Source organism: Pongo abelii, chromosome 16 (assembly GCF_028885655.2).
Source record: "Pongo abelii isolate AG06213 chromosome 16, NHGRI_mPonAbe1-v2.0_pri, whole genome shotgun sequence".
In the NCBI taxonomy this organism is placed as follows: Eukaryota; Metazoa; Chordata; class Mammalia; order Primates; family Hominidae; genus Pongo; species Pongo abelii.
The window spans coordinates 85,647,507-85,672,042 of NC_072001.2; the positions used below are offsets into that span (position 1 = coordinate 85,647,507).

Here is a 24,536-nt window from a genome sequence, read left to right on the forward strand (position 1 = left end):
AAATGGAGATCTGAACTTAGGTTGTCTAACTCCAGAGCTGGAGCACTCAACTCTTATCCCAGTTCCTAGCTGGCATAAGCAGCTCTATGAGATATGACTCAGCCTGCTTCTTCACCTCGCCAACTAGTCCTTCACCTTCAGGATGGTAAATATGTTTTATTTCATATGCCCATCCCAATCACTTTGCTGTGGTTACCTAAACTACTAAGGGGTTTGAAATCAAGAGGAGGCTTAGCATGAAGGAGCGCTATGGGGTTACAGCAGTATCTGTCAGAAGAACATACCACGGGTTAGCTATCTCTGCCTTTCCCATATACTGGGCTTTGACCACATATATTTCCCTCTCCCCTTGATGACACATTCCCACTTGTAATGATTATCTCTATTTGTCATCTTGAGCCCCCTTCAAGTGTCATCTCTAATACCAATTATGTTGTGAGGCCTTTTCTTAACCCCTCACTTCCTAATCCTCTAGTTCTCCCAACCTTAGAGTCTACTTTTTTCTCTTGTTTGTCTCATTTTGCTCTGCTCCCCCTTAAACCTCCTCTGGGCTGGTGCCCCACTCATAAATCTCCACCTTCAGACATACTAAGCAAAATATCTTGAACTTAACAGACGTTTAATAAATATCTGATGAATTAAATAGGATCACATACCACAGACTCTAAGGACATTATGTCAAGACTATAGACATTTTATATGTAAAGCCATTTCAGAAACAAAAAATTCAAGTTCTGCTTTAAAAAACAACATGACATACTATATAGAAGAACGCTACTCACTAGGTAACCGTGTTCATTTCAAATGCTTTATAGCAAAGCGGGCTTCCCCAACATCACAGAAAACTTTTAAAGAAAGAAGACTTGCTTCTTAGCAAACACCACTCTCAGCTGCCCACAGCTTCACTCCACTGAGACAAACAGAGACACACCTCCCTTATTTATCAAAATAAGCCATTTAAAAAGTATTCTTACCATGGTCAACATGAGCCAAAACACAAATATTCCTGATGTTGGCAGTGTTTTTCTGGAGTTGAATCATCTTATCCAAACTGTTGAGCACCATGATTACTTATTTCCTGTGACTAAAAATTAAATATGTATTACAAATGGCCCAGAGGCTAAAGGTCGGGGCAAAAGAAAAAAATAGCAATAAACGCTAGGAGGTGGCAAGGCTCCTCAAACCCCTTAAACCAAGAACCCAGTGAATGTTTGATGAGATAGACCACCGAGGCCTAAGTCCAGTTCGAGCACTAAAGTCAGTATCCTACCATGATTACACTTAAGGAGTTTGCTCATCCTTCCGGATCCAAAGGCTGCGATGAATCATGCAGCTCGAGGGGACTGGGTGCACAGTGACACCAGTAACCCTGCCGGTGGAGGAGTACTCAGGTAAACTTCTCCAGGCCAATGACCACGAACAGGAAGGGTTGCATGCAGGAGGAAGAGAAAATGCTGAAGAAGATGCTCCCTTTCTCTCTTCAGTCTTCCCCCAAGTCCCTCATTCTGACATTCTCGCTCGTCCTCGCGCGAGGTCAAATACCCAGCTTTATTCCTGCCCACGGAGCCCGAACAAAGTTTTGGGTCACGTGCTTAGTATCCAAGCAGGTGCACTGCCGGTCTTTCATTTCTTTCTAAATAAAAAGGAAAAACCTCTACACTACATGCCCTTCATTTCTGCAGGGTCCCGGATTCGTTCTCTTTGAGGATCCCGGGTCAAACAGGCGACCGCCCCGGCCCCAGACGGGAAGCGACACTCCGGGGACCAAAGCGCCCAGCCCGCGCTCGGCCCCAGCCCGGGTTCCCGCCTCAGAGCTGCAGAGAGCGGGGTTCTCCGGCACCGCCCAGAGGCTGGCCGAGGAGGTTCCAGCCCCCAACGCGAGCCCACACACTCACCGGCTGCAGCAGCCCCACCAGCCCTGCTTCTCCTCTCGGGTCGCACCCACACCGAGAGCTTCTGAAAGTCCGAGAGCTCTGCGGGTCCGGCACCCCCCGCGCGCTAGGGGGCGGGGCCGGCTGACGCTCGACCTTTCACCCGCACGTCTCTGTCGCCGCCGGAAGCCGGCGCCGAGTCTGTCACCCGGCATCTCTCTGTTGCCTTGACTACAGCGGGCGCTGTGGGAGTGGAGAAGCTGCAAGTGCTGAGGCGCGGTGGAGGAAAGCATGGGAGCCAAGAGTATGAGGAGCTGGTGTCTGTGTCAGATTTGTAGCTGCGGGTAAGAAACGGCTGGTGTAGCGGCGGGTCGGGGCTTGGGAGCCGACCTAGGGCCTAGGTGCACCGAGCTGGCTCCTCGGGAACCCTGAGAGTGGCCGTCCCCCGGAGATGAAGGGACAAGGGCGCAGCGACATCCCCACTTATCCCGCTCCGCGAATACTCTCTCCGCACCCGCCTGCTACCCGGGGGTAAAACGTTTGTTCGTAGCCCCTGAGACTCCCAATCAAGGATGCAAAGTAAAATGCCACCCTGCCCAGGTAAGTAATATATGTGAAGCCGCGACGGGATGTAAGACTGGTGAGTAGTGGGATGTGATCCGACTGGGAGAGTGCATTTCCACCCCATCATCCCCCACCACAAAGATGAGAAAGAACAGTGCTCAAGGCCCTGAGTGTGCAACCCATATCACATTTTCTTTCATCTGCAGCTTTCTATCCTCCCAGCCAGACCATATTCCCATTCCCGTCCAGGCAGCAATTGTTTGGGATCCGCCTGACTAAAAAGGCAGTAAGTAGTCCCCACCCTGAAACCTAGAATCCAACTGTGAGTCCTGCCTAACAACCTTCCATCACCTGTAAACACAGTCCTCTCCTTCTTCAGCTTCACTATTGACCCAGGGATTAGATCATTATTTGCTAAGTAAATATGAACGTTTTCAATCCCTGGTGTATTTGTAATCCCCTTCAAAGAAAACACCTGCATGTTGATGGAAAGCAGTTTTTTTGATAGTGTCATAATAAACACAGTTCATAATTATATATAGATTAAAGTAACAAATTAACTTTGGGTGTATGAATCTGCAGACTGGTGTGCAGGAGAAAATTTTTACTTTTTTCCTAATTTATATTCAACGCAAGTTCCTTTCTCATTCAACTGTTAGGAACTTCAGTCTTCATTATGTTGAGGGCCACCCTTGGAATGGTGTGGTTTTACTTCTTGTTTGTTTGTTTTTGGCTGTGGTTGTTAGTTTTGTCTTTTTAAGGGTTTATTTTTATTTTTTGATAATGCAATAAATACACGAGGTATCGTAAAAATCTAAGCAAAAATATCTATAATATTGTAAAATGCCTTCATAATTCTGTCTTCCACAGATAACAAATGTTCTTTAAGACTTGTTTTACATATGCATTGATTTTTTTTTTTTTTTTTTTTTTTTGAGACAGAGTCTCGCTCTCTTGCCAGGCTGGAGGAGTGCAGTGGCGCAATCTCGGCTCACTGCAATCTTGGCTCACTGCAATCTCCACCTCCAGGGTTCAAGCAATTCTCCTGCGTCAGCCTCTCGAGTAGCTGGGATTATAGGCTCGCGCCACCACACCCAGCTAATTTTTGTATTTTTAGTAGAGACGGGGTTTCACCATGTTGGCCTCCATCTCCTGACCTCATGATCCACCTGCCTCCGCCTCCCAAAGTGCTGGGATTACAGGCGTGAGCCACTGCGCCTGGCCTGCATTGATTTTTTTTTTTTTTAACAAAAAAGGAGAATATTCTGAGCATACCATTCTACAATCCGGTTTTTTACTATCTACAATCTCACCATCTTCCAATGATCATGCATAAAGACCACCCTCATTCTCTTAAATAACTGTATACTATTAGCTTATATGATATATTGGTCAAGGTTCTTAGTTGTGGATAACATAATCTCCTCCGGTTAGTTTAGGCAAAAAGGAATTTATTAAGGAGTATATATGTAGTTCACTTGGAAGAACTTAAGGAATCATTTTCAAAATAAGCTTCCACAAAAATTTTACCACAGACCAGGACTGACAAGGGCGCCACTGCCTCTGCCATAATCAGAAAATTGCAACAGAGCTGTAGACTCCAGAATCACTCGTCTCTTCCAAGGTCAAGAAGCTGCCAAGTTAGGAAACCAGCTTGCAAATCAAGATGCCACCTAACAACTTCTAGCTCCAATCTGTTGTTGCCTCTATTACATTCCATGCAAGCAAAATAAATGTTGTGCCTTGACTCTCTCCTTATGTAGGTCTGTTCTGAATCAAAGTATCATGTGAATACATGTAGTGGGTGAAACCTAAATTGTATGTGGAATCTTTCTGCAAGAGCATGGGAAATTCCCTATTAGCTTTTTCAGCTTCTATAGTGTAACAAGACACTAAATTGTTATGAGACACTTAATTGCTGTGCTTCCACCACATAGGGATAGACCATTATTTATTGATTGTTTTTGTAAACACCATTACAGAGGAAACAGTTTTTGGGATTTTTGGGTTTGTTTTCGTTTTTTTGAGACGGAGTCTTGTTCTGTCACCCAGGCTGGAGTGCAGTGGCAGGATCTTGGCTCACTGCAAGCTCTGCCTCCCAGGTTCACGTCATTTCCCTGCCTCAGCCTTCTGAGTTGCTGGGACTACAGGGTACCCGCCACCACGCCCGGCTAATTGTTTTGTATTTTTAGTAGAGACGGGGTTTCACCGTGTTAGTCAGGATGGTCTCGATCTCCTGACTTTGTGATCCACCTGCCTCAGCCTCCCAAAGTGCTGAGATTACAGGCGTGAGCCACCACGCCCGGTCCAGTTTTTGGTTTTTTAGTAAAGCTCTAGAATTTAGAAATTGCGAGTTTATTAGAGGTCTCTGATTAAAATGCAGTTATAACACAAAATGTTTTTTAAGGTTAATCTTTCAGTTTATGTTTTGCACAGGCGACATCATTGTCCACGTGGAACCACAAGGATTTATGAAAATTCTGGGGTGTTTTGCCCTACAACTGAATATTTGGAAAAATATCCTATGTATGACAATGTTCTTCCACCTCAGAGTCTTAAACCCAAGCAAGAAATTCGAGCATGCCGTGGTAAAATGGAAGGAATAACTACATTTAAGTAAATATTTAGTAACTGTTTGCTTTACTTATTTTTCTCTCAACTCTTCCGATGTCAATAAAGTTTTCTAGCTATTTAAATTGAACTGTTTAGTTGATTTAAGTTGAACCAGTCTAATAGTCAAGAGACTAGTTAAGTCACAACTTGAAAAAAAAACAGAAAAATGAGAATTAGGTTGACAAAGTGTGAGAAGAAAAAAGCGTTATAAAAAGTTCTATTGTTTTTTTAACTTCCTAAAATATCTCATATTTATCTACTTTCCACTGTCGCCACCACCTAGAGCAGGGTGTCCAATCTTTTGGCTTCCCTGGGCCACATTGGAAGAAGAATTGTCTTGGGCCACACATAAAATACAGTAACACCAACCATAGCTGATGAGCTAAACAACAACAACAAAAAATCACAAAAAATCTCAATGTTTTAAGAAAGTTTACGAATTTGTGTTGGGCCTCATTCAAAGCCGTCCTGGGCCGCATGCAGCCCATATGCCGCGGGTTGGACAAGCTTGACGTAGAGGAATGCAGTCGCTTTCTAAGTATAATATCTGAATCTACTCTAGTTTTTGCAGTTTGTTGTGTTTTCAATACTTCAGCCTGCCCAAATAATTTTAAAATGCAAACCAAACCCTATCACTTCTCTGCTTAAGATACTCTTAAACTTTCCCATTATGTTTAATATAAACCAGAATCCTTACCAAAACCATGTAGAGGTATGGTTTGCTCACTGTTTACTTCTCTAATTAATTTTCACTGTAGTGTCCTTTTCACTCTTTTATGCTCCATTCCATGGGCCATTTTTCATTTCCTTGAAAGTGCCAGGCTTCCCTTGTCTCAGAGTCTTCCAAGATACTATTTTCCCTACCTGCAATTTTCCTTCAGTCTCCTAGCTAATGCTCATTCAATCTGTAGATCTCAACTAAATTACCACTTGAAAAAGCCTTCTCTGACACTTCATCCAGTTTTCACATTAGGTAAAATTCTTCTGTGTAAGCTTCCAAAGCACCTTCCTATTATTTATCATTAGATTAGTTTCAGTGTTTCATGAAAGCAGGAACTAAGTCTATTGTTATCTTAGCATTCTATTTTTAGAAATCGGATACAATGCCTACTAGCACATAGTAGGTACCCAATATTTGTTCAGTGAGTGATGAACAAAAATCTTCTTAAGTCTATACTTTTCATTTGGACTGACCTTTTTTGATCTCTCTGTATTTTTGTCAGTTAGGTGGATTAAGTATTATATTTACTCATTATTTGATTTACACTGTTAATGTGTATACTATATTCAAGGTACAATCTTGGTTTTAAGTATAAAAATATCAATGAGTTTGTGAACCCCAAATATCTGAGATAGGTCTCAGTTAATTTAGAAAGTTTATTTTGCCAAGCTTGAGGGCGCGTGCCGGTGACACAGCCTCAGGAGGTCCCAATAATATGTGCCCAAGGTGGTCAGAGCACAGTTTGGTTTTATACATTTTAGGGAGACACACATCAGTCAACATATATGTAAGATGAATATTGGTTCGTTCCAGAAAGGCGGGACAACTCGAAGCTGGGAGGGATCTTGCAGGTCATAAGTAGATAGGAGACAAATAGTTGCATTCTTTTGAGTTTCTGATGAGCCTCTCCAAAGGAAGCAATCAGATATGCATTTATCTCAGTGAGCAGAGGGGTGACTTTGAATAGAATGGGAGACAGGTTTGCCCTAAGCATTTCCCAGCTCGACTTTTCCCCTTAGCTTAATGATTTTGGGACCCCAAGATTTATCTTCCTTTCACAAGTTGAAGTTCTTGCTTTCAGGGAACTTAGACATCATATTTCTATAATTTAGAGTTTTAAAAATGCTCTGTAATAGCTTTAGATTTTGGTGTTAGTTATTTTCATTTCAGATGCAGCTCATTCTTATATAGCAAAGTTGGAGACTTTCAAACTTTTAGTCTAATATTTATATTTTTAACATTTCAGGCATTCCTTGCAGTAATAATATTTTGGTGACTCTAGTTACTTGTGTAGGTGTATGGCTCTTCCACAGATGGAAGATTTTACTTAGTCCTCAGATTTTGGTATGCAGTAGTGCCATCTGGAAGTGTTAAAATTGCAGACTCCAGAGCTCCATCTAAAAGAGCCAGTAGATAACAGAATGGGTCTCAGGAAACTGCGTTTTTAACCAGCATTGCTGGTGATTCTGTTGCCACTGATTCAGTGCAGCAGGTCAGGAACTGGACTGCTCAATGAGGATGACATGGAACATAAAACAGAGAAGGTCTTTGCTTTACTGTTGTTTATAGTCTTGTGGGAAAGTCCAGAAATAAAAATATCAGATAAATAACTAAGATAATTATGGATTATGATAAATGAGATGAAGAAATTGAATAACTGGTTGAGATTGATTAAATGGGAGTGGTTGTTCTTTTTTCTTCACTTTAATTTATTAATATTTCTTTCTTGATGCCTTAATGGTTCATATTAGAGATTTGAAATAAATTTTACAATATTTGTGTTTATTGAAACAAAGATTTTGCTTTTAACCAGTTCTAAATGTAGAAATTGAGAAAATTTTACCTGCCATATCTTTCTTTTAAAAGGCAGTTGCTTTCCAATTCTGGATTTCCCCTATTGACTTATTCAAGTAAGCCTTAATAATTAAAAAAACAAACAAACAAACAAAAAAAAAAACAAGAAATGTCCCAAAGGTCCAAATATGCCAATAAAACTAAAATATTCATTTCTTCAACTGTCATCTCTTCACTTAGTAAGACATTGGATCTTTTCTTTACATTTTCACTGGGAAACTAGCAGTATTTCTAAGAGTCATAATCTAGGAGCCTGAAACTCCTGCTTGACTCTCTCATGTTGACTGTGTTGACTAGGCAGTAGAAAGTGGATTTATCTGTACAAACAAAGAAGCATTCTGTACCTTTGTATAGTACAGGATGTGACTGTGTAAAAAGGTGTCTGAACTTGTACAAGATTTTGGATCCTTTATAGCAGTACAGTTGTAGCTCACTTAGATGACTGCCAGAGTTGGCAGGAAGCCTGCCTTGAAGGAGTAGGATTCTAGACACATCAAATGTTTCAGGATGTATCAGATGAATAGGACTGCATTCACCCTCTACTACTCCTCCATAGAAAGCTGCTTTGGGTTTGGAGGTATACTTTCTGACACTTAAATAGTCTAACCAGAGAAACTGAGACTTCTGAGCTTACTCTTTGCTTTTCCCTTCCTGATTCTCTCACTTCCTGACTGCATTTTAGCCTATTCCCCTCTAGTTTGTATTTGGGAAGAGCAAAGAACAATTCAGATGTCTTGACAAGCAGAGGTATGTGATTTCTACTACTCTTCATTAAATAAAAAATTATTAAGCATTTATTAAGCATCAAGCAAGCACTATACTAGTCACCTGGGATACAGTGGTGACCAAAAGCAGTCATGATCTCTGTGCTGACACATATTACAATCTATTAGAAATGGCAATCAAAACATTACTCAAAATAACTCTAAAATTGCAACAGTGATAAAATCTATGAAGGACAGGCACAGATACCTTGACAACCAGAACAAGAGTTTGACTTTATCAGGGGAATGAGAAAAATGAGTCAAAACCTGAAGGATGTTAAATTAACTAGATTAAGAGGGGGAAGGAAATGCATTCCAAGTAGAGAGAGAGAGTAGCTTGTAGCAGGAAGGAGCATGAAAAGGAGAAAATTCTCAAAGAAGGCCAGCTGGAGCAGAGAAAGCAAGAGGAAGCACAGTGAGAGTTGAGGCTAGTGAAGAAGGCCAGGCAGAGCCTTTAAACCATGTTCAGTGTTGTCTATGTCCTTACAGTAATAAGAAGCCATGAAGGTTTTTCTGTTTTGTTTTTTTGTTGGAAGGTGGAGGGTGGACTTGGGGAGGAAGAAAGGTAAGGAAGAGGCTAGGGAGATGAGGGCAAGAATGACTTGATCAGATTTACATGGGAAAGAGTTACTTCAGGTGCCATGTGGAGAAAAGATTGGAGGGAGAACTAGAGTGGATGTGGGTAAATGAGTTTCGAAAGTTATTAAAGTGATTCAAATGAGCTGTTGCAAAAACTTTGCATATTATGGTGGTGGCAGATGTGGAGAAAAGTGGTTAGATTTGAGAGCGATTTATGAGGCAAAATTGACAGTAGTTGATGATGGACTAGATGGGGTAGAGAATTGAGGTATAAAGGGTGAGTCCTAGATTTCTGACTATGCATCTGAAAGGATGGTGATAGTGTTCACTTAAATAGAGAACAAGCAAAAAGGACCACATTTATTGAGGGGAAGTAGCAAGTTGATTTGGGACATATTAAGTTTTGAGTTGCCATTGAATAATCCAAGAGACCATCGCAGATACTGGTATGAAGCTCAGAGAAGAGGTCTAAGCTGAGATGTAAATTTGAGGGTTATTTCGATCTAGGTAGTGATCTAAGCTGTGGGAGTAGAAGAGTTATCCTCGGGAGTGAACAGTGGATGAAAAGAAGAATGTGTAGGTAGGTCCAAGTCTTGAGAAATGCTAACATGTGTTTAATGACCGAGTAGAGGTAGGTGAAGCTGCATAGAAGACTGGAAAGAAATAATCAGGAAGTCAGGAAGAGAAAGTTTCCTAGAAACAGACAGTGTGGACAATAATGTCAATTACTGTTGGAGAGGTCAAGTAAGATGAGGACTAAAAATATTCGATGAATTTAATCACATGGAAGATATTGTGAACCTTAGAGCTGTATTAGGGAAGTGGCAGGGCTGGAAATCAGATTGAAATGGATTGGAGCGGGTGAGAAAACAGTTAGTTCGTCTAAGAAGTTATGTTGTGAATAGAAAAATTCAGTGAGGGTTTTGGGTTTCTTTGGGGAACTTACAGACATACACAGCAAATATTGGTTAATACAAGATAGTTTAATCACAAAATGAGTCACGTGTCAATAGAGTCCAGAAGAAAAAAGCAATCCGTGAAGTCTTGAGGTAGTAATAGTAGTGGCTACCACATTGATCTTACTATGTACCAAGCAGTCTTCAAAGCATGTGTGTATATCCTTAAAACAACTCTGTGAGATAGAAGATATTATTGTTCCATTTTATATATAAAGAAACTGGGGCATAAACAGGTTAACGAAGTTATCCAAGGTCTTGCAGCTAGTAAATGACAGCCAGGATTTGGACCTAGGCGGTCTGATCAGTCTAAGTTTGTGGTCTTCTCCATTCCTCAGTTTTTACCTCAGTGTCTGCAGTACTACCTCTGTCACATAATGTTATATAGTGCCCAGGCTGGCTGCATTACCATCTGGCATCCATCCATGACAAGGACTTCTGGGAGATCCAAAGATGAGGAACACTCACATCTATAATCTGAACGTAATTTATGTCTAAAGACCAGAGTTACTAATCATTTAACAATAAGCGAAAAACAGCATGAATTCAAAAAGAAGAAAGTATGCCAAAATAGTTTGCTAGAGACTTTAAGTAAGATGAATAAGGACTTTGACAAAGTGGACTCAGGGGAATATATTTTTTAAACTTTTCAGGTTTAGTAAATTTTACCTGAAATTTCCTTCCAGGTTAGAAAAAAATCAATTACTTGAGGATATTATTTACTGAAGATCTAATTAACTGAGATCTATTGTAATGATGTTTTAAAAACTAGGATTTTTGATATATTTACTTTTCTCAAGATATTTAGTCACTGGATAGGACCTTATAAGAAATTCAGTTACTTCTTTCAAGTAGTTTATCAACTATTACCATTTTAATATCTTCTCAGACTTTTCCAGTAAAAAAAAAAAAAAAAAAAAAAGCCTTGACTGTTTCCATACTTCATTGAAATAATTAGAAATAAAAGAACCTGTGAGGCTATGTTTCAAATTTATATATTTCAGGTCGGATTATTGTCCTTATGAAATAGTTAAACAGCCTCGCCATGTGCCAGAAGAATATAAACCAAAACAAGGGAAGATTGATCTTGGTACTACCTACAAACGGGATTTTAATTCGTACAAAGTGCAGCCTGTGTCAATAGTCCGGCCTTTGGAGAGACAAGTTAAAAAAGGAACGTTGGACACTGTCCCAACCTATAAAGGTAACTTGCCATTTCATACATGAAGGAGCCAAAAAACTAAAACTCACTTCCAGCTTTAACATCTAATATCAAATTATAACTTTGGTGTGCTGCCAAACTTAGCCTCCATGGCTTAGGAAAGAACATTCCTCTCTTTGGCAAAATAATATTGTATAGTAACAAAAGAAAATAGGCCATTTGTCTGATTGAGAGGTAAAAGACCCACATTCCCTTCCAAATTCATCTACTTTATTAGTTTTCTGCCTCAAAACATGAAAAACAAAGGATGCCATTAAACAAGCATTATGTCACATTTGTCACTTCATGTCACATTTAGTTGGCATTGTTCTTTTCTTCCCATCCTAGAAAAAGTTGAAACTCTACTGAGAGCATTGGGATCTTTGAGGTCAAATAAATAGCAATGCTTTTCTCCATTCAAGTCCTGAACCAACCTATAAATCAAAAGAGTTGCCAGATAGAGAAGCAAAATACTGCTTTTACACTGATAAAGGACAAAGTAGAGAATGAACCTTTCATCTGTAAGCAGGCAATTCCTGATACTGAACCTCAGAATTAGATAAGCTTATCTACCCCATGATAGACAGTGCTAGACTACCACATAGGGGTCCTGCTCCTCTAAGAATTCCGGGATGGTGGAAGGGTGAGAATACTTTCTCTTTGCAGGCAACTGACTTAGAGGAGTACAAGTTGGGCCATGTATGTTTTTCTTTCCAAAAACCTGTTTTGTTGTTGTTGTTGTTTTTGGTTTTTTTTTTTTGCGACAGAGTCTCGTTCTGTCACCCAGGCTGGAGTGCAGTGGCGCGATCTTGGCCCACTGCAACCTCCATCTCCTGGGTTAAAGCAATTCTCCCACCTCAGCCTCCAAAGTAGCTGGGATTACAGGTGCACACCCCCACGCCCAGCTAATTTTTTGTATTTTTAGTAGAGATGGGGTTTCACCATGTTGGCCAGGCTGGTCACGAACTCCTGACCTCAAGTGATCCACACACCTCAGCCTCCCAAAGTGCTAAGATCAAAGGTGTGAGCCACCACTCGTAGCCCAAAAACCTGATTTTAAAATACTCTAGTACTTTTGAGGAATGGGGTCTTTGTTTTTTAAACATAGGCTGTTTTTTTTTTTCAAGATAGAGTACCACTCTGTTGCCAAGGCTGGAGTACAGTGGCGCAATCTTGGCTCACTGCAACCTCTGTCTCCTGGGTTCAAGCAAGTCTTCTGCCTCAGCCTCCTGAGTAGCTGGGATTACAGGCACCCGCCACCATGCCTGGCTAATTTTTCTACTTTTAGTAGAGATGGGGTTTCACCATGTTGGCCAGGCTGGTCTCGAACTCCTGACCTCAAGTGATGCACCCACCTTGGCCTCCCAAAGTGCTGGGATTACAGGTGTGAGCCACTGCACCTGGCCTAAAAATAGGCTATTTTAGGCCTATTTTGATTTTGATTTATGATAGTAGATATTACTTTTATATCTTTTTATTAATAATGTAATTACATATATAGGATTACATTTTTCCATTGATTATGTAAAATAGCTGAATGGATATGTCCTAATATAAAACACTTTTGTAAGAGTGATACCATCAATAATCAAAGTAATGATTCATACTTTATTTAGGTAATAGTTAAATGCCTATTTTATCTTTAAATTTCACGCCTACCCATTCAACGAGTAAGTAAAGTGCAGGATATCAATATACTATCATCTATCAGCCTACCCATTAGGGAGGTCAAGAAAATGTTTTTTCTGTTTTTTAAACCTTTGAGCACATAACATACTACACAAAGAATAAACTGTGAAGACTATGTGAATGGTGAAGAAGTATATTATAATTAAATGTAGCATAGAGTAATTGCTGATATATAGATTGATATGCATAGGAGAAAATGTACTGTGCAAAATTTGGCATAAATAATAATTGATGAAAATGAATTTGTTCTTTTTTTGTTTGTTTTTTGAGATTGAGTCTTGCTCTGTCACCCAGGCTAGAGTGTAGTGGCATGATCTCAGCTCACTGCAACCTCCGCCTCCCGGGTTCAAGTAATTCTCCTGCTTCAGCCTCCTGAGTAGCTAGGATTACAGGTGCATGCCACCACGCCTGGCTAATTTTTGTATTTTTAGTAGCGACAGGGTTTCACCATGTTGGTCAGGCTCGTCTCGAGCTCCTGACCTTGTGATTCGCCTGCCTTGGCCTCCCAAAGTGCTAGGATTACAGGCATGAGCCACTATATTTTGTCTCTTATACAATCGCAGTAAGATTGTCTTTTTTTCTACAAGATCCATAAGAAAAATACCAGTAATACTGTTGTCCCCTGATGCTGGGAACATGTACACACAATACACGCACACACTTATACTAACACTACTAGCTTTCCACGACCTGGGTTTCCTGTAGATTCTGATACTTCTACTCCTATGGTTATAGTTCAAGGATAAGGAATTTTGAGTTCCTCTGGCATTCTCACTACTGAACTTTCTTAGTCAGCAAAGGTGATATTTTGTATTTCAGATTTTCAGGCACGAGACAACAAAACACTAAGAGCCAAGGTTGTACTTCCACACTCTGTATGATTGTGCTGCAGGTTTTGTAGATAACCTATTTTAAAACAATTCTACAGCTGAAGAGAAGTCACAATGGGAAGATACTCTCACTGTCCTCCTTTGGGAGGCCAAGGCGGGTGAATCACAAGGTCAGGAGTTTGAGACCAGCCTGGCCAACATGGTGAAACCCCATCTCTACTAAAAATACAAAAAATTAGCTGGGCATGATGGTGGGTGCCTGTAATCCCAGCTACTCAGGAGGCTGAGGCAGGGGAATCTCTTGAACCTGGGAGGTGGAGTTGCAGTGAGCCAAGATTGCACCACTACACTCCAGCCTGGGCAACAGTGTGTGACTCTGTCTCAAAAAAAAAAAAAAAGTATTTGAAATAAATAAAAATAGAGACACAACATACCAAAACTTCTGGGATGTGGCAAAAGCAGGGTTAAGAGGAAAGTTTATAATGCTAAATGCCTACATCAAAAAGATAGAAATATCTCAAATTAACAACCTAACCTTGCAACCAAAAGTACTAGCAAAATAAGAACAAATTAAGCCCAAAGCTAGCAGAAGAAATAATTAAAATCAGAGCAGAACTGAATGAAATTGAGACCCTCAAAACCATGCAAAGGATCAATGAAGCAAAAAGTTCACTTTTTGAAAAGATAAACAAGATTGATAGACCACAAGCTAGATTAACAAGGAAAGACATCCAAATAAGCATAATCAAAAATTACAAAAGTGACATCACAATTGATCCCACAGAAATACAAAAGATCCTCGGAGAATATTATGAACTTCTCTATGTACACAAATTAGAAAGTCTAGAGGAAATGGATAAATTCGGAAACACAAATTCCCAAGATTGAACCAGGAAGAAACAGAAATCCTGAACAGATCAATAATGAGTAAGGAAATTGAATCAGTAGTAAGAAACCTATCAACCAAAAAAAAAAAATGCCCTGGACCAAATGGGTTCACAGCTGAATTCTACCAGACATAGAAAGAACAGCTGGTACCAATCCTAGTGAAAGTATTCCAAAAAATTGAGGAAGAAGGACTCCTCCCTGACTCATTCTATGAAACTAGTATGATCCTGATAACCAAAATCTGACAAAAACACAAAAAGAAAAAGAAAACTACAGACCATGGTCCCTGAACACAGATGCAAAAATCCTCAAAAAATACTAGCACACCAAATCCAGCAACACATCAAAAAGTTAATTCACCACAGTCAAGTGGGTTTTATTCCTGGCATGCAAGGATGGTCCAACATATGCAAATCAATAAATGTGATTCACCACATAAATAGAGTTAAAAACAAAAATCATATGATCATCTCAGTAGATGCAGAAAAAGCGTTTGATAAAATCCAACATCCCTTCATGATAAAAACTCTCAACAAACTAGGCATTGAAGGAACATAACTCAAAATAGTAAGAGCCATCTATGACAAACCCACAGCCAACATCATACTGAATGGACAAAAAACTGGAAGCATTCCCTTTGAGAACTGGAACAAGACAAGGATGCCCACTCTTATCACTCATATTTAACATTGTATTGGAAGTGCTAGCCAGAGCAATCAAGCAAGAGAAAGAAAAGGCATCCAAATAGGAAAAGAGGAAGTCAAATTATGTCTCTTCGCTGACAATGTAATTTATACCTGGGAAACCCTAAAGATTCTGCCAAAAGACTCCTGGACCTAATAAATGACTTCAGTAAAGTCTCAGCATACAAAATCAATGCACAAAAATCAGTAGCATTTCTATACACCAATAATCTTCAAGCTAAGAATCAAATCAAGAACACAATCCCATTTACAATAGCCACACACACTCACAGTACCTGGGCATACATCTAACGAAGGAGGTGAAAGATCTCTACATGGAGAAGGAAACCATAGACTACACAAATGGAAAAGCATTCTATGATCATGGATAGGAAGATTCAATATCATTAAAATGTCATACTACACAAAGCAATCTGCACATTACCAATATCATTTTTTTGCAGAATTAGAGAAAACCTATTCTAAAATTTATATGGAATCCAAAAAGAGCCTGAATAGCCAAGGCAATTCTAAACAAAAAGAGTAAAGCCAGATGCATTACATCTCCTGACTTCAAACTATGCTACAAAGCTACAGTAACCAAAACAGCATGGTACTGGTACAAAAATAGACACATAGACCAATGGAACAGAATGGAGACCCCTGAAATTAAGCCAGACACCTAGAACCACCTGATTGTCAACAAAATTGGCAAAAATAAACAGTGGGGAAATTGTTTATCCTTGTTACATAAATGACAATGGAAAAACTGGCTAACCATATGCAGAAGGATGAAACCATATGCAGAAGGTGCGAGAAGGATCTAGAATTTAAAGCCAGCAAATCTGAGAATTGTATATCTAGTAAAAATAGCCTTTAAAAATTAAAGCAAATTAAAAATGTTTTCAGACAAAAAAGAAAAAGCTGAGATACCTTCTACAAAAAGCATTAAAGGAAATTCTTCAGTTAAAAGGAAACTTATTCCAGGTAGAAGCATGAAATGCAGGAAGGGATGAAGCACACAGAAAGGGTACATATGTGGGTAAATATAAAAGAATATTGACAACTTAAAGTCAAAATTACTATATTATGTTTTTACACAAATATGAAAGTAAATTATGTTAGAACAGTAGTACAAAAGGCAAGAGGATTTAAATAGAATTAAATTGCTTACAGGTTCTTCCATGCTAGAAGTGGTAAAAATATCCATTTAAGTTTGAGCCAGAAAAATCTCATAGTAAGTCAAAAATTCATTTTTATTTTTAAAATACAGAAAGTTAAAATAGTAAAGTGGAATAATACAAATGCCATTTATTAATACAAAAGAAGGCAAGAAATAAGGGGTATGGGAACAAAGAAGGGAAAAATCAAAAGCAAACAGCAATACAGTCAACTTAATCCCAGCTAGATCATTACGTTAAGTGTAAATGAACAAAATATTGTGATTAAAATTCAAAGATTGATTTTTCACACATTAAAAAGATATTATTTTTAAAAATATGCCAATAATTTACAAGTTACATAAAATGGATAAATTTTTTGAAAAATACAATTTACCAAAAGTAACTCAAGAAGAAATAAAAAGTCAAAATAGCCCTATATCTATAAAGGAAATTGAATTTGTAGAATTGAAGGTATAATTTTAAACCTCACCATAAAGAAATCAAAATATTCAGATTCTGTGTAGGATGCAGAAGGCCAGAAAGATTATGTTCCCAACATAACAATAAGAAAAAGCCAGATAATCTACAAAATCATAAGTGTTTATGAATCCTTTAGAAAGCTGAGATCACAGGTTAACCAATTAGCCTGACATTTGAGGAGAAACAACTTCCACCCAGTTGAGACAGGAGGCAGGCACTGTTTCACCCAAAGCAGGGCATGGAATGAAGACTAGCTGTTACACAAGTGAATAGAATAATTCATTACATCTTTAATTGCTAAAGACTTGAGTATGAGCTACTGCGAGGGTATAGAAGCTCTGAGAACTTCAGACACTAAAGGGAGAGTTCAAAACCACTCATAGACTTCCCTATGGATGTTCACTGTGTGATCATCAGAAAGATTGGGAGAAAGGCTGGAGACCACAGAAAGTTTCCTTCGTAGTGCAGGCATGGAGAGAAAAATGGTTGTTGTTGCAAAAAGAAAAAAAAAAAAAGCAGGCAGCTCCATCTGAATGCCTCTAACCTACAGAGCAAAAGCATTAATCCACTGCAGGAAAGGCACCACTCTGACAACCCCAAGGAATAGGTGAAGATGTATTGCAACTTGATGAAAGATAAAGGAAAAACAACAAGAAGAAGCAAAATAAAACCAAACCTTGAACATGAAGAAAGAACAGGAAACTGTCTTGGGACCAACAATTAGAGACCTACTACATCAAATGAAGGGGCAGGTGCACTGAGAGAGCCCTGCTTCTGAGACCCAGGGGCACAGGGCCTGCCTAAAATTGAAGCTGGACTGGGACAACAGAGAAACCACCACACACCCGCCTTCCATTTCCCAAACACAAGATCCCAAGCTTCAAATATACAAAGCAGCAAAAACTTATAGTACTAACATAAGAAATGTAAAAATATGCATTTGTAGTTGGAGACTTCAACACTGTCTCTAAGTAATCTATAGAATGTAGACAGGAAATGAATAAGGATATAAAGACCTGAACGACACTATCAACAATGTTGTCCAAATTGACATTTGTAAAGCACTTCTGCCAACAATAACAGAATATACATTCTTTTCAAGTGCACGTGAAAGCTTCATCCAGATAAACTATATTCAGTCATAAAACAAACCTTAACAAATATAAAAGACTTGCAATCATGCAATGTGTGTTTTTGATCATAACAGAATTAAATTAGACATCAATAATAGAAAAAAATGTGGAAAATCCCCAAATATTTGGAAATTAAACAGCAAAATCCTAAATAACTAATGGCTTTAAGCAAAAGTAACTAAGGAAATTAGAAAATATTTTGAATTTAATGAAAATGAAAATATAGTACATCGAAATCTGAGACATGCATCTAAAGCAATGCTTTGCAGAAAATTTATATCATTTAAGGTTCATATTAGAAAAGAAAGTCTTAAATCAATAGTCTAAACCTTCATTGCATGAAACTAGAAAAATAAGAACAAATTAAATCCAAAGCAAAGTAGAAAGAAATAAATGAGGATAACAGCAGCAATCAATAAATTTGAAAACAGAAAAATAATAGAGAAAAACAATGAAACCAAAAATTGGTTCTATTAAAAGATAATAAAGTTAATAAATGAAAAGAGAGAAGACACCAATTACAAATATCAAGAATGAAAGAGAATAGCACTACAGACCTTATAGACATTTATTTTAAATTGTGGCCTCTTCTTTTTTCTTTTTCTTATTTTTGACAATTTTATCAGGTTGCCATTCATTCCATATTTGCTTCAAGAAGGAAGAAATTAATATTTAGAAGGTAATATCAACAGTATTTGAAAACCACTTGAAAAGGAGAGAAGGAAATGAGAGAGAGAAAGTCAATTAAAACAGAACCTTAGCCTGAGTTGCCAAATTCATAATAGAAACTTTGTTGATATGTTATTTTCTGGGGAATGTAAGTCTGAGTGAGATAATTAATTGGGGCATGCTAAGTTTTCATTTATCTGAGGGACATCCAAAGAAAGATGTCTAGTAGGTGGATAAATATGTGGGTTGGTGTTTGAAGGGAGGTCTGAAGTAGGGATTCAAGTTTGGGAGTCACCTGCTTACAGGTAGTATTAAAACCATGGGAGTAGATTGGTGATATGTAGATTGAAAAAGCTGAGGCCGAGGATGATGTCCCCTGACTTTCTAAAAGTAGTTTCCAATTCCTTGGTACCACAAGACACCACAGGGAGCAGTCCCAAGTACCAGGAAAAAGAACTAGCATAAGCAACTCAAGACTTTTGTCCTCAAAGAAGAACCTAGAACAGCTCACTATATTAAAATGGGGTTGGAGCTGTGTATACAAATAGTGGGCAAGTGCATGCAGCCACTTATTGGACTTAAACCTGTTCAGAAGAGAATAAACTTTCTAACCAGATTTTAGTGGCTAGACATAAAAAGTGAGCTGAGGAAACATCTAACAGGGGCAATAGTGGAGCTGCCACATAACCAGACTGCATTGTTAGACGTGGACAGCATTGATTGTTTTCTTGTTTGTTTTTCCATAAGTATCATAAAACACTAAAAACAGATGATAAAGATTATGATGTTTTAAAGATACTGCTAGAATGTTATCAAATATTCCATAACAGATAATAAATATTCCAGGCATATGAGCATAGGCATATTTATAAGGAGAAAATCAATTTTCTGCAATTATGTAGAACTTACATTCATACTATTGTATGCTATCACATCCATCTCTCAGTGTCCAAATTCTTGCTTCTGTTTTGAAAACCAAAGCTGGTTTGGTGAGGGAGAAATATTCTCTTCTGTTTACTCTCTTATAATGAGAATCTTTTTTCTCTTGTGTGGTAGCAAGAATTCTCCCTATATGATTGTGTGGAACTATAAACCTTCAATAACATCTATGATTCCTTTTAGATAGTGAAAAATAGGGTCATACTTTTATACTATAGTTTGCAAAGAAGAGAGATTCCCTCATGGTACCTCAAGAAAAAAAAAGACTCTGGTAAAGCTTCATGTGAACTGAAAACAGAAAGCTATCAGGTGCCCAGGGAGCTTGAAGGAAGAGCTTTTCCCTTCATCTCCGCAATGAGCTACATGATTTCTCTCACAGCATCTTCACTTCCCTTCACTCATCTGCTCTGATTGCCACTTTACTAACTGGCCATCTCTGCCTAGTTATCATTTCTGTTTCTTTACAGGTCTGTTTTGAATGTAACTTCAGCTTTCCATAGCTCTTCAGCTCTACCTCCTGGCATCCTTTTCAATTCTCCCATTTCTATCTCACTCATTATTTTCAATTTGAGGTTTACAAGAATAAGAATGCTTGATCTAGCTCATCTTTTCTGTCAGTTTGTCTTAAAGGTCTCTGCTAGCCTAAAGGTCACCTATTCTTGAGTCAGGTACACTCTCTCATCCAGACATCAGTAACTTAATCATTTAGTCCAAAACTTGGCCATTTTGGCAGAAATGGATAAGCATGTTTTCTCTTCAAAGAAGATATCCACAATTAGTTTTCAAGGTTTGACCTTTCCTGTAAATATTGCATAGACTTTAGCCCAGATTTTAGTACATTATCTTGTGTAATAAATTTCTATCTTTTATAAATTAACTTTTGGTATTTAGAAATACGTATTTTGGGGTGAAGTCAATTTTGTGGTATTTCCTAGCTTACTATCTTCCTCATGGAGAAATAGAAAACACAAATAATCGTTAGTTGAAATATAAGCATTTCAGTTTTAGTGAAGTGTACCATTACCGACTTGTAATGGTGTTACAAGTCATCATTCTGTATACACCAGAGTGACCCAAAATGCTCCACAGTCTAGGTAAACTGCAGGAAGTAGGCTTAAGGTTATTTAACTTCCAAACCCCAGAACTCTGCTCTAATGGTCACTTGAAATTCTACAATTTCAAACACCTCTGAAGGCATTCAGTTAAGGCCTCTGGCCTCTGGATGGCCCTCTCTCTTTTGGGAATGCCTTAAAGTCCATTTCATAAGGGAAAGTTGAAGCCAGTGATCTTTCTGGGATAGCACAAGTTACCCTGTATCTTTGCTCAAAGAGTTCTTTCTGTAGGCTTCCTAGAGTATACCAGAATTAAAATTTTCTCCCCTTTGATGAGTCTCTCCAAAGCAAGGAGTAATACCTGTATTACTATTGCCCACACGTGAGGGCACTTGATTTTATTTCAAGCCCTGGATTTTAGACATACCTTAGCATTTTGTGAGTTGTAATTAAAATCCCAACCTCTTCCTAGGAATACAACCATAATCTCCTAAACTCTGTCCTCACCTACAACACAGTCCTTTTGGCTTTCAAGAACTATCCACAATCAGGCTCAGATGTGCTTTTCCTTTGTTATGTAATCAGATGAATCTGAAAGTGGAAAGTTATATGTATTAAAGTGAGGAGATGGGTAGAGGAAGGTGGAAATGAAGAAAAAGAACGAATCTGAAAGGAATCAGAGAAACTGTATTCTGATATTATTGTTTAGATTTCTAACGGAAATGGAAAGATGTTTGGCAATGAGAGAAGTCAGTTATGATTTTTAGAAGATGGTTGTTTTCTTCAGCATTTAAAAGTGTTTTTGCTTTGTTTTAATTTTCAAGACGATTATAGAGCTTGGGACCTTCATAAAAGTGAACTTTATAAGCCAGAACAAACTTACCAACCCCCCACTGTGAAATTTGAAAATTCAACTACATTCCAGGATGACTTTGTTCCTCAGGAGATAAAGCCTAGGCAAAGCTTTAAACCCTCCTCTGTGGTCAAACGTTCTACAGCCCCTTTTAATGGTATTACAAGTCATCGCCTTGATTATATACCTCATCAGCTTGAACTCAAGTTTGAAAGGCCAAAAGAAGTTTACAAACCAACTGACCAACGCTTTGAGGATCTCACAACTCACCGGTATGACTTTCAGGGTCTTACTGGTGAAACTGCAAAAATCTGCAGACCTGTCCACACCAGAGTGACCCAGAATGCTCGGTTTGAAGGAAGCACTGAATTCCGTGAAAGTTTTCAACCATGGGAAATCCCACCAGCTGAGGTCAAGAAAGTACCAGAGTATGTGCCTCCTACAGGTAGCATGCTGTTAAACAGCACAAGCCACCTTGATTATGTTCCGTATCAGGCCAACCGTGTTGTTCCCATCAGGCCAGTTTCTCAAAAAAGAAGTAACAATTTTCCTTTCCAAGGAAAAAGCACCATGAAAGAAGATTTTCCAGCATGGGAAAGTCGTCGTCAAGGACTTATTAAGAAGCAGCAGCAGATTCCCAACCCATCTGGAAAATTTGATGGTTTGAGCACTTTCAGATCTCACTATGTGCCACATGAATTGATCCCAACAGAGAGTTGCAAACCTTTAAATATTGCTTTTAAGAGTTCTGTTCCATTTGATGATGTAACCATGTACTCTGTAGAGTACACACCGAAAAAACAGGAAATTTGCCCAGCTAGCTATCCCTCTCCTCCAGGTTATATTTTTGAAAACACAAATTCCCAAGGTCATAAATTCTTCCGCAAGATTACTCCCGCAGTGAAGGCCTTCTAATAACCAAAATGTGCTTAAAAGGAAGCTACTAGCAAGTTGTTGTTTTTCCAAGAGAAAACTCAATTTTTATAGTTAAAAAATTTATGATATAATAAATCAGTTTTTATATTTTTAAACCAGAAAATTGGAAAATGTATTGTAAGAAATCAGAATCTTAAAACTATTTTTATTGATATTTTAATCAGATTGTTCTTTAATATACATTTCAGAAGGTTGAATAATATACATTCCCATGTGAACTATTTTAGTATTCAACGTACTGCTTAGTAGCTTGTCCCCAGTCTATTATCATTTGTAATTCTCTTTATAATTAATGGCAATTGTATGGTTATTCACATACCAGTTGTCATTTATCAAGCACATCAGGATTATCTAGAACAACATTGAAAATGATACACGGATTCCTCTTCCAAGGCAACAGGATTCATTTTACTCAGACTTCCGTGCATCTACATAGCATCCACTGAGTCAAGTGTTGGTTGGTGGTATACAGACTGCTGCATTGCTCCTCACCATGTTCAAGTTAGCAAGAGGCACTGTGGTGTGGCAAGGAAAGGCTCTGTGTGCTGGGAATCAAAGAACTTGAGTTCAAGTTCTAACTAATAATTATCATTATTTTTAGAGACAGGGTCTCACTGTCACCCGTGCTGGAGTCCAGTGGCATGATCACAGCTTACTGCAGCCTCAGCCTCCTGAGCTCAAGTGATCCTCCTGCCTCAGCCTCCCAAATAGCTGGGACTACAAGGGTGTGCCACCACACCTGGCTATTTTTTTTAAATATACTTTGTAGAGACAGGTTCTTGCTATATTGGCCAGGCTGCTATTGAATCCCACCTTGGCTTCCCAAAGCACTGGGATTACAGGCATGAGCCACTATACCCAGCCTGAGTTTAAGTTCTAATAATATAGATTTCTATTTATACTACCTTAGACAGTGACTCATATCTCTGAGCCTCAGTGTCTTTATTTGTAAAATGATGTCTGTTCTCAAAAAGAGTTTGTTTTGAGCATCAGACTATATGGTACATTTTAATCCTTAAAGTACAAATGTAGAAGATTGTTTAAAAAAATTGCTCAATCTCTTTTTGTACTTGTTTTCTCCTTTTCAAATTGGGATAATTACTTACTCAATCCTCATTTTCTGGCCTGTAGCAAGGATTGTAAAATAACCTAATTTGCTTTGAGCTTATGAGTAGTATGTACTTCTGAGAGGAGTATTGTCCTTTAAAACTTCATGAGCACCTGAGAAATTCTTAACAGAGAATGGAAAGCTTGGAATGGGGTAAATACGGTGGTTTGAATAACAGTATTTACAGAAAGGAAAAAGTATTATTTGCTAGGGTAGTTTTAGGAATACTGACAGCTCTGAAGAAATCTTTAGGGTAAATGTAGGTAATTTTGCACCTAATTGCCAGGCCAAGTCACTGTTTAGAGGAAGAACCAGCCCCAGCAGGGGCATATTCACCTGGTTCACCTCTTCCAGTGTGAAGATAAGTGATAAGGAAAGGAATGATGCTAGTAAGTATAGTAGAAACACTCTATTGCATTTATAAATACTAAAAATTTCCTAATGAATTAAACTCTTATTGGGTGGTTTCTTTTTTTAAAAAAAATAAATAATTGCATTATGGGAGAATATGATTTATTTTAGCATAAAGTGAATTTTAGTCTTTTATGGCTTCAGAATTATTTCAAAATATACTTTATTGAAAATCAATATTTGGTTATTTTAATTATTCAAAAATAATTAGTTCTTATTTACATTTATTAGTAAAAGTGTGGTGTGTGAAACTATATTTCTATGCAACATTAATAAAATCAATAAAAGGAATGGATTTTCAAGAAATCATTTCTTTACCTAATTTTTTTTAAGAGAGCATTTTAATAAAGTCCTGTCTAGGTTAACCTATACATAAGTAGATGTTCTTACTTTTTAAATACAAAACAATGTAGTCAGAATTAAAAATAAGGGAATACTACAGCACTCTGTCATCCCGTCCCATATTCCAATGCTGGATATTCAAATCACTCTGTAGTTTAATAGAGGTGGTCTCCTCCCTGGACAAAGGTCACCCTTAATAAGACATCTACTAGAGCTTCCAGATGCAATTTGCCATGG

General features: G+C 38.3%; 2 protein-coding genes across 6 annotated transcripts in view; one reads left to right on the forward strand and one right to left on the reverse strand.

Moving 5' to 3' along the window:
* The window catches only part of EFL1 (elongation factor like GTPase 1), a 131,817-nt gene extending 129,834 nt beyond the window's left edge, over window positions 1–1,983 (reverse strand). The window contains 2 exon segments of the mRNA NM_001132381.2: window positions 975–1,084; window positions 1,896–1,983. Coding sequence (NP_001125853.2) covers window positions 975–1,065 — 91 coding nt within the window. The 5' untranslated portion in view covers window positions 1,066–1,084; window positions 1,896–1,983.
* A 97-nt stretch (window positions 1,984–2,080) lies between these two features.
* On the forward strand, window positions 2,081–24,263 carry LOC100443441 (stabilizer of axonemal microtubules 2). 5 transcript variants are annotated; one of them, XM_024232623.2, is made up of 5 exons: window positions 2,144–2,215; window positions 2,422–2,471; window positions 4,872–5,051; window positions 10,927–11,126; window positions 21,474–24,263. In XM_024232623.2, the coding sequence occupies exons 3-5, from the start codon at window positions 4,960–4,962 to the stop codon at window positions 22,415–22,417; spliced, it is 1,236 nt and encodes a 411-aa protein (XP_024088391.1). In that variant the 5' UTR covers window positions 2,144–2,215; window positions 2,422–2,471; window positions 4,872–4,959; the 3' UTR covers window positions 22,418–24,263. The 5 variants fall into 5 exon arrangements, 4 of the variants coding, with proteins under 4 accessions (XP_024088390.1, XP_024088391.1, XP_054387703.1 ...); XM_024232622.2 differs by lacking the exon at window positions 2,422–2,471 and having other exon boundaries at window positions 2,081–2,215; XM_054531728.1 differs by lacking the exon at window positions 2,144–2,215 and having other exon boundaries at window positions 2,339–2,471.
* Window positions 24,264–24,536: the final 273 nt, after the last annotated feature.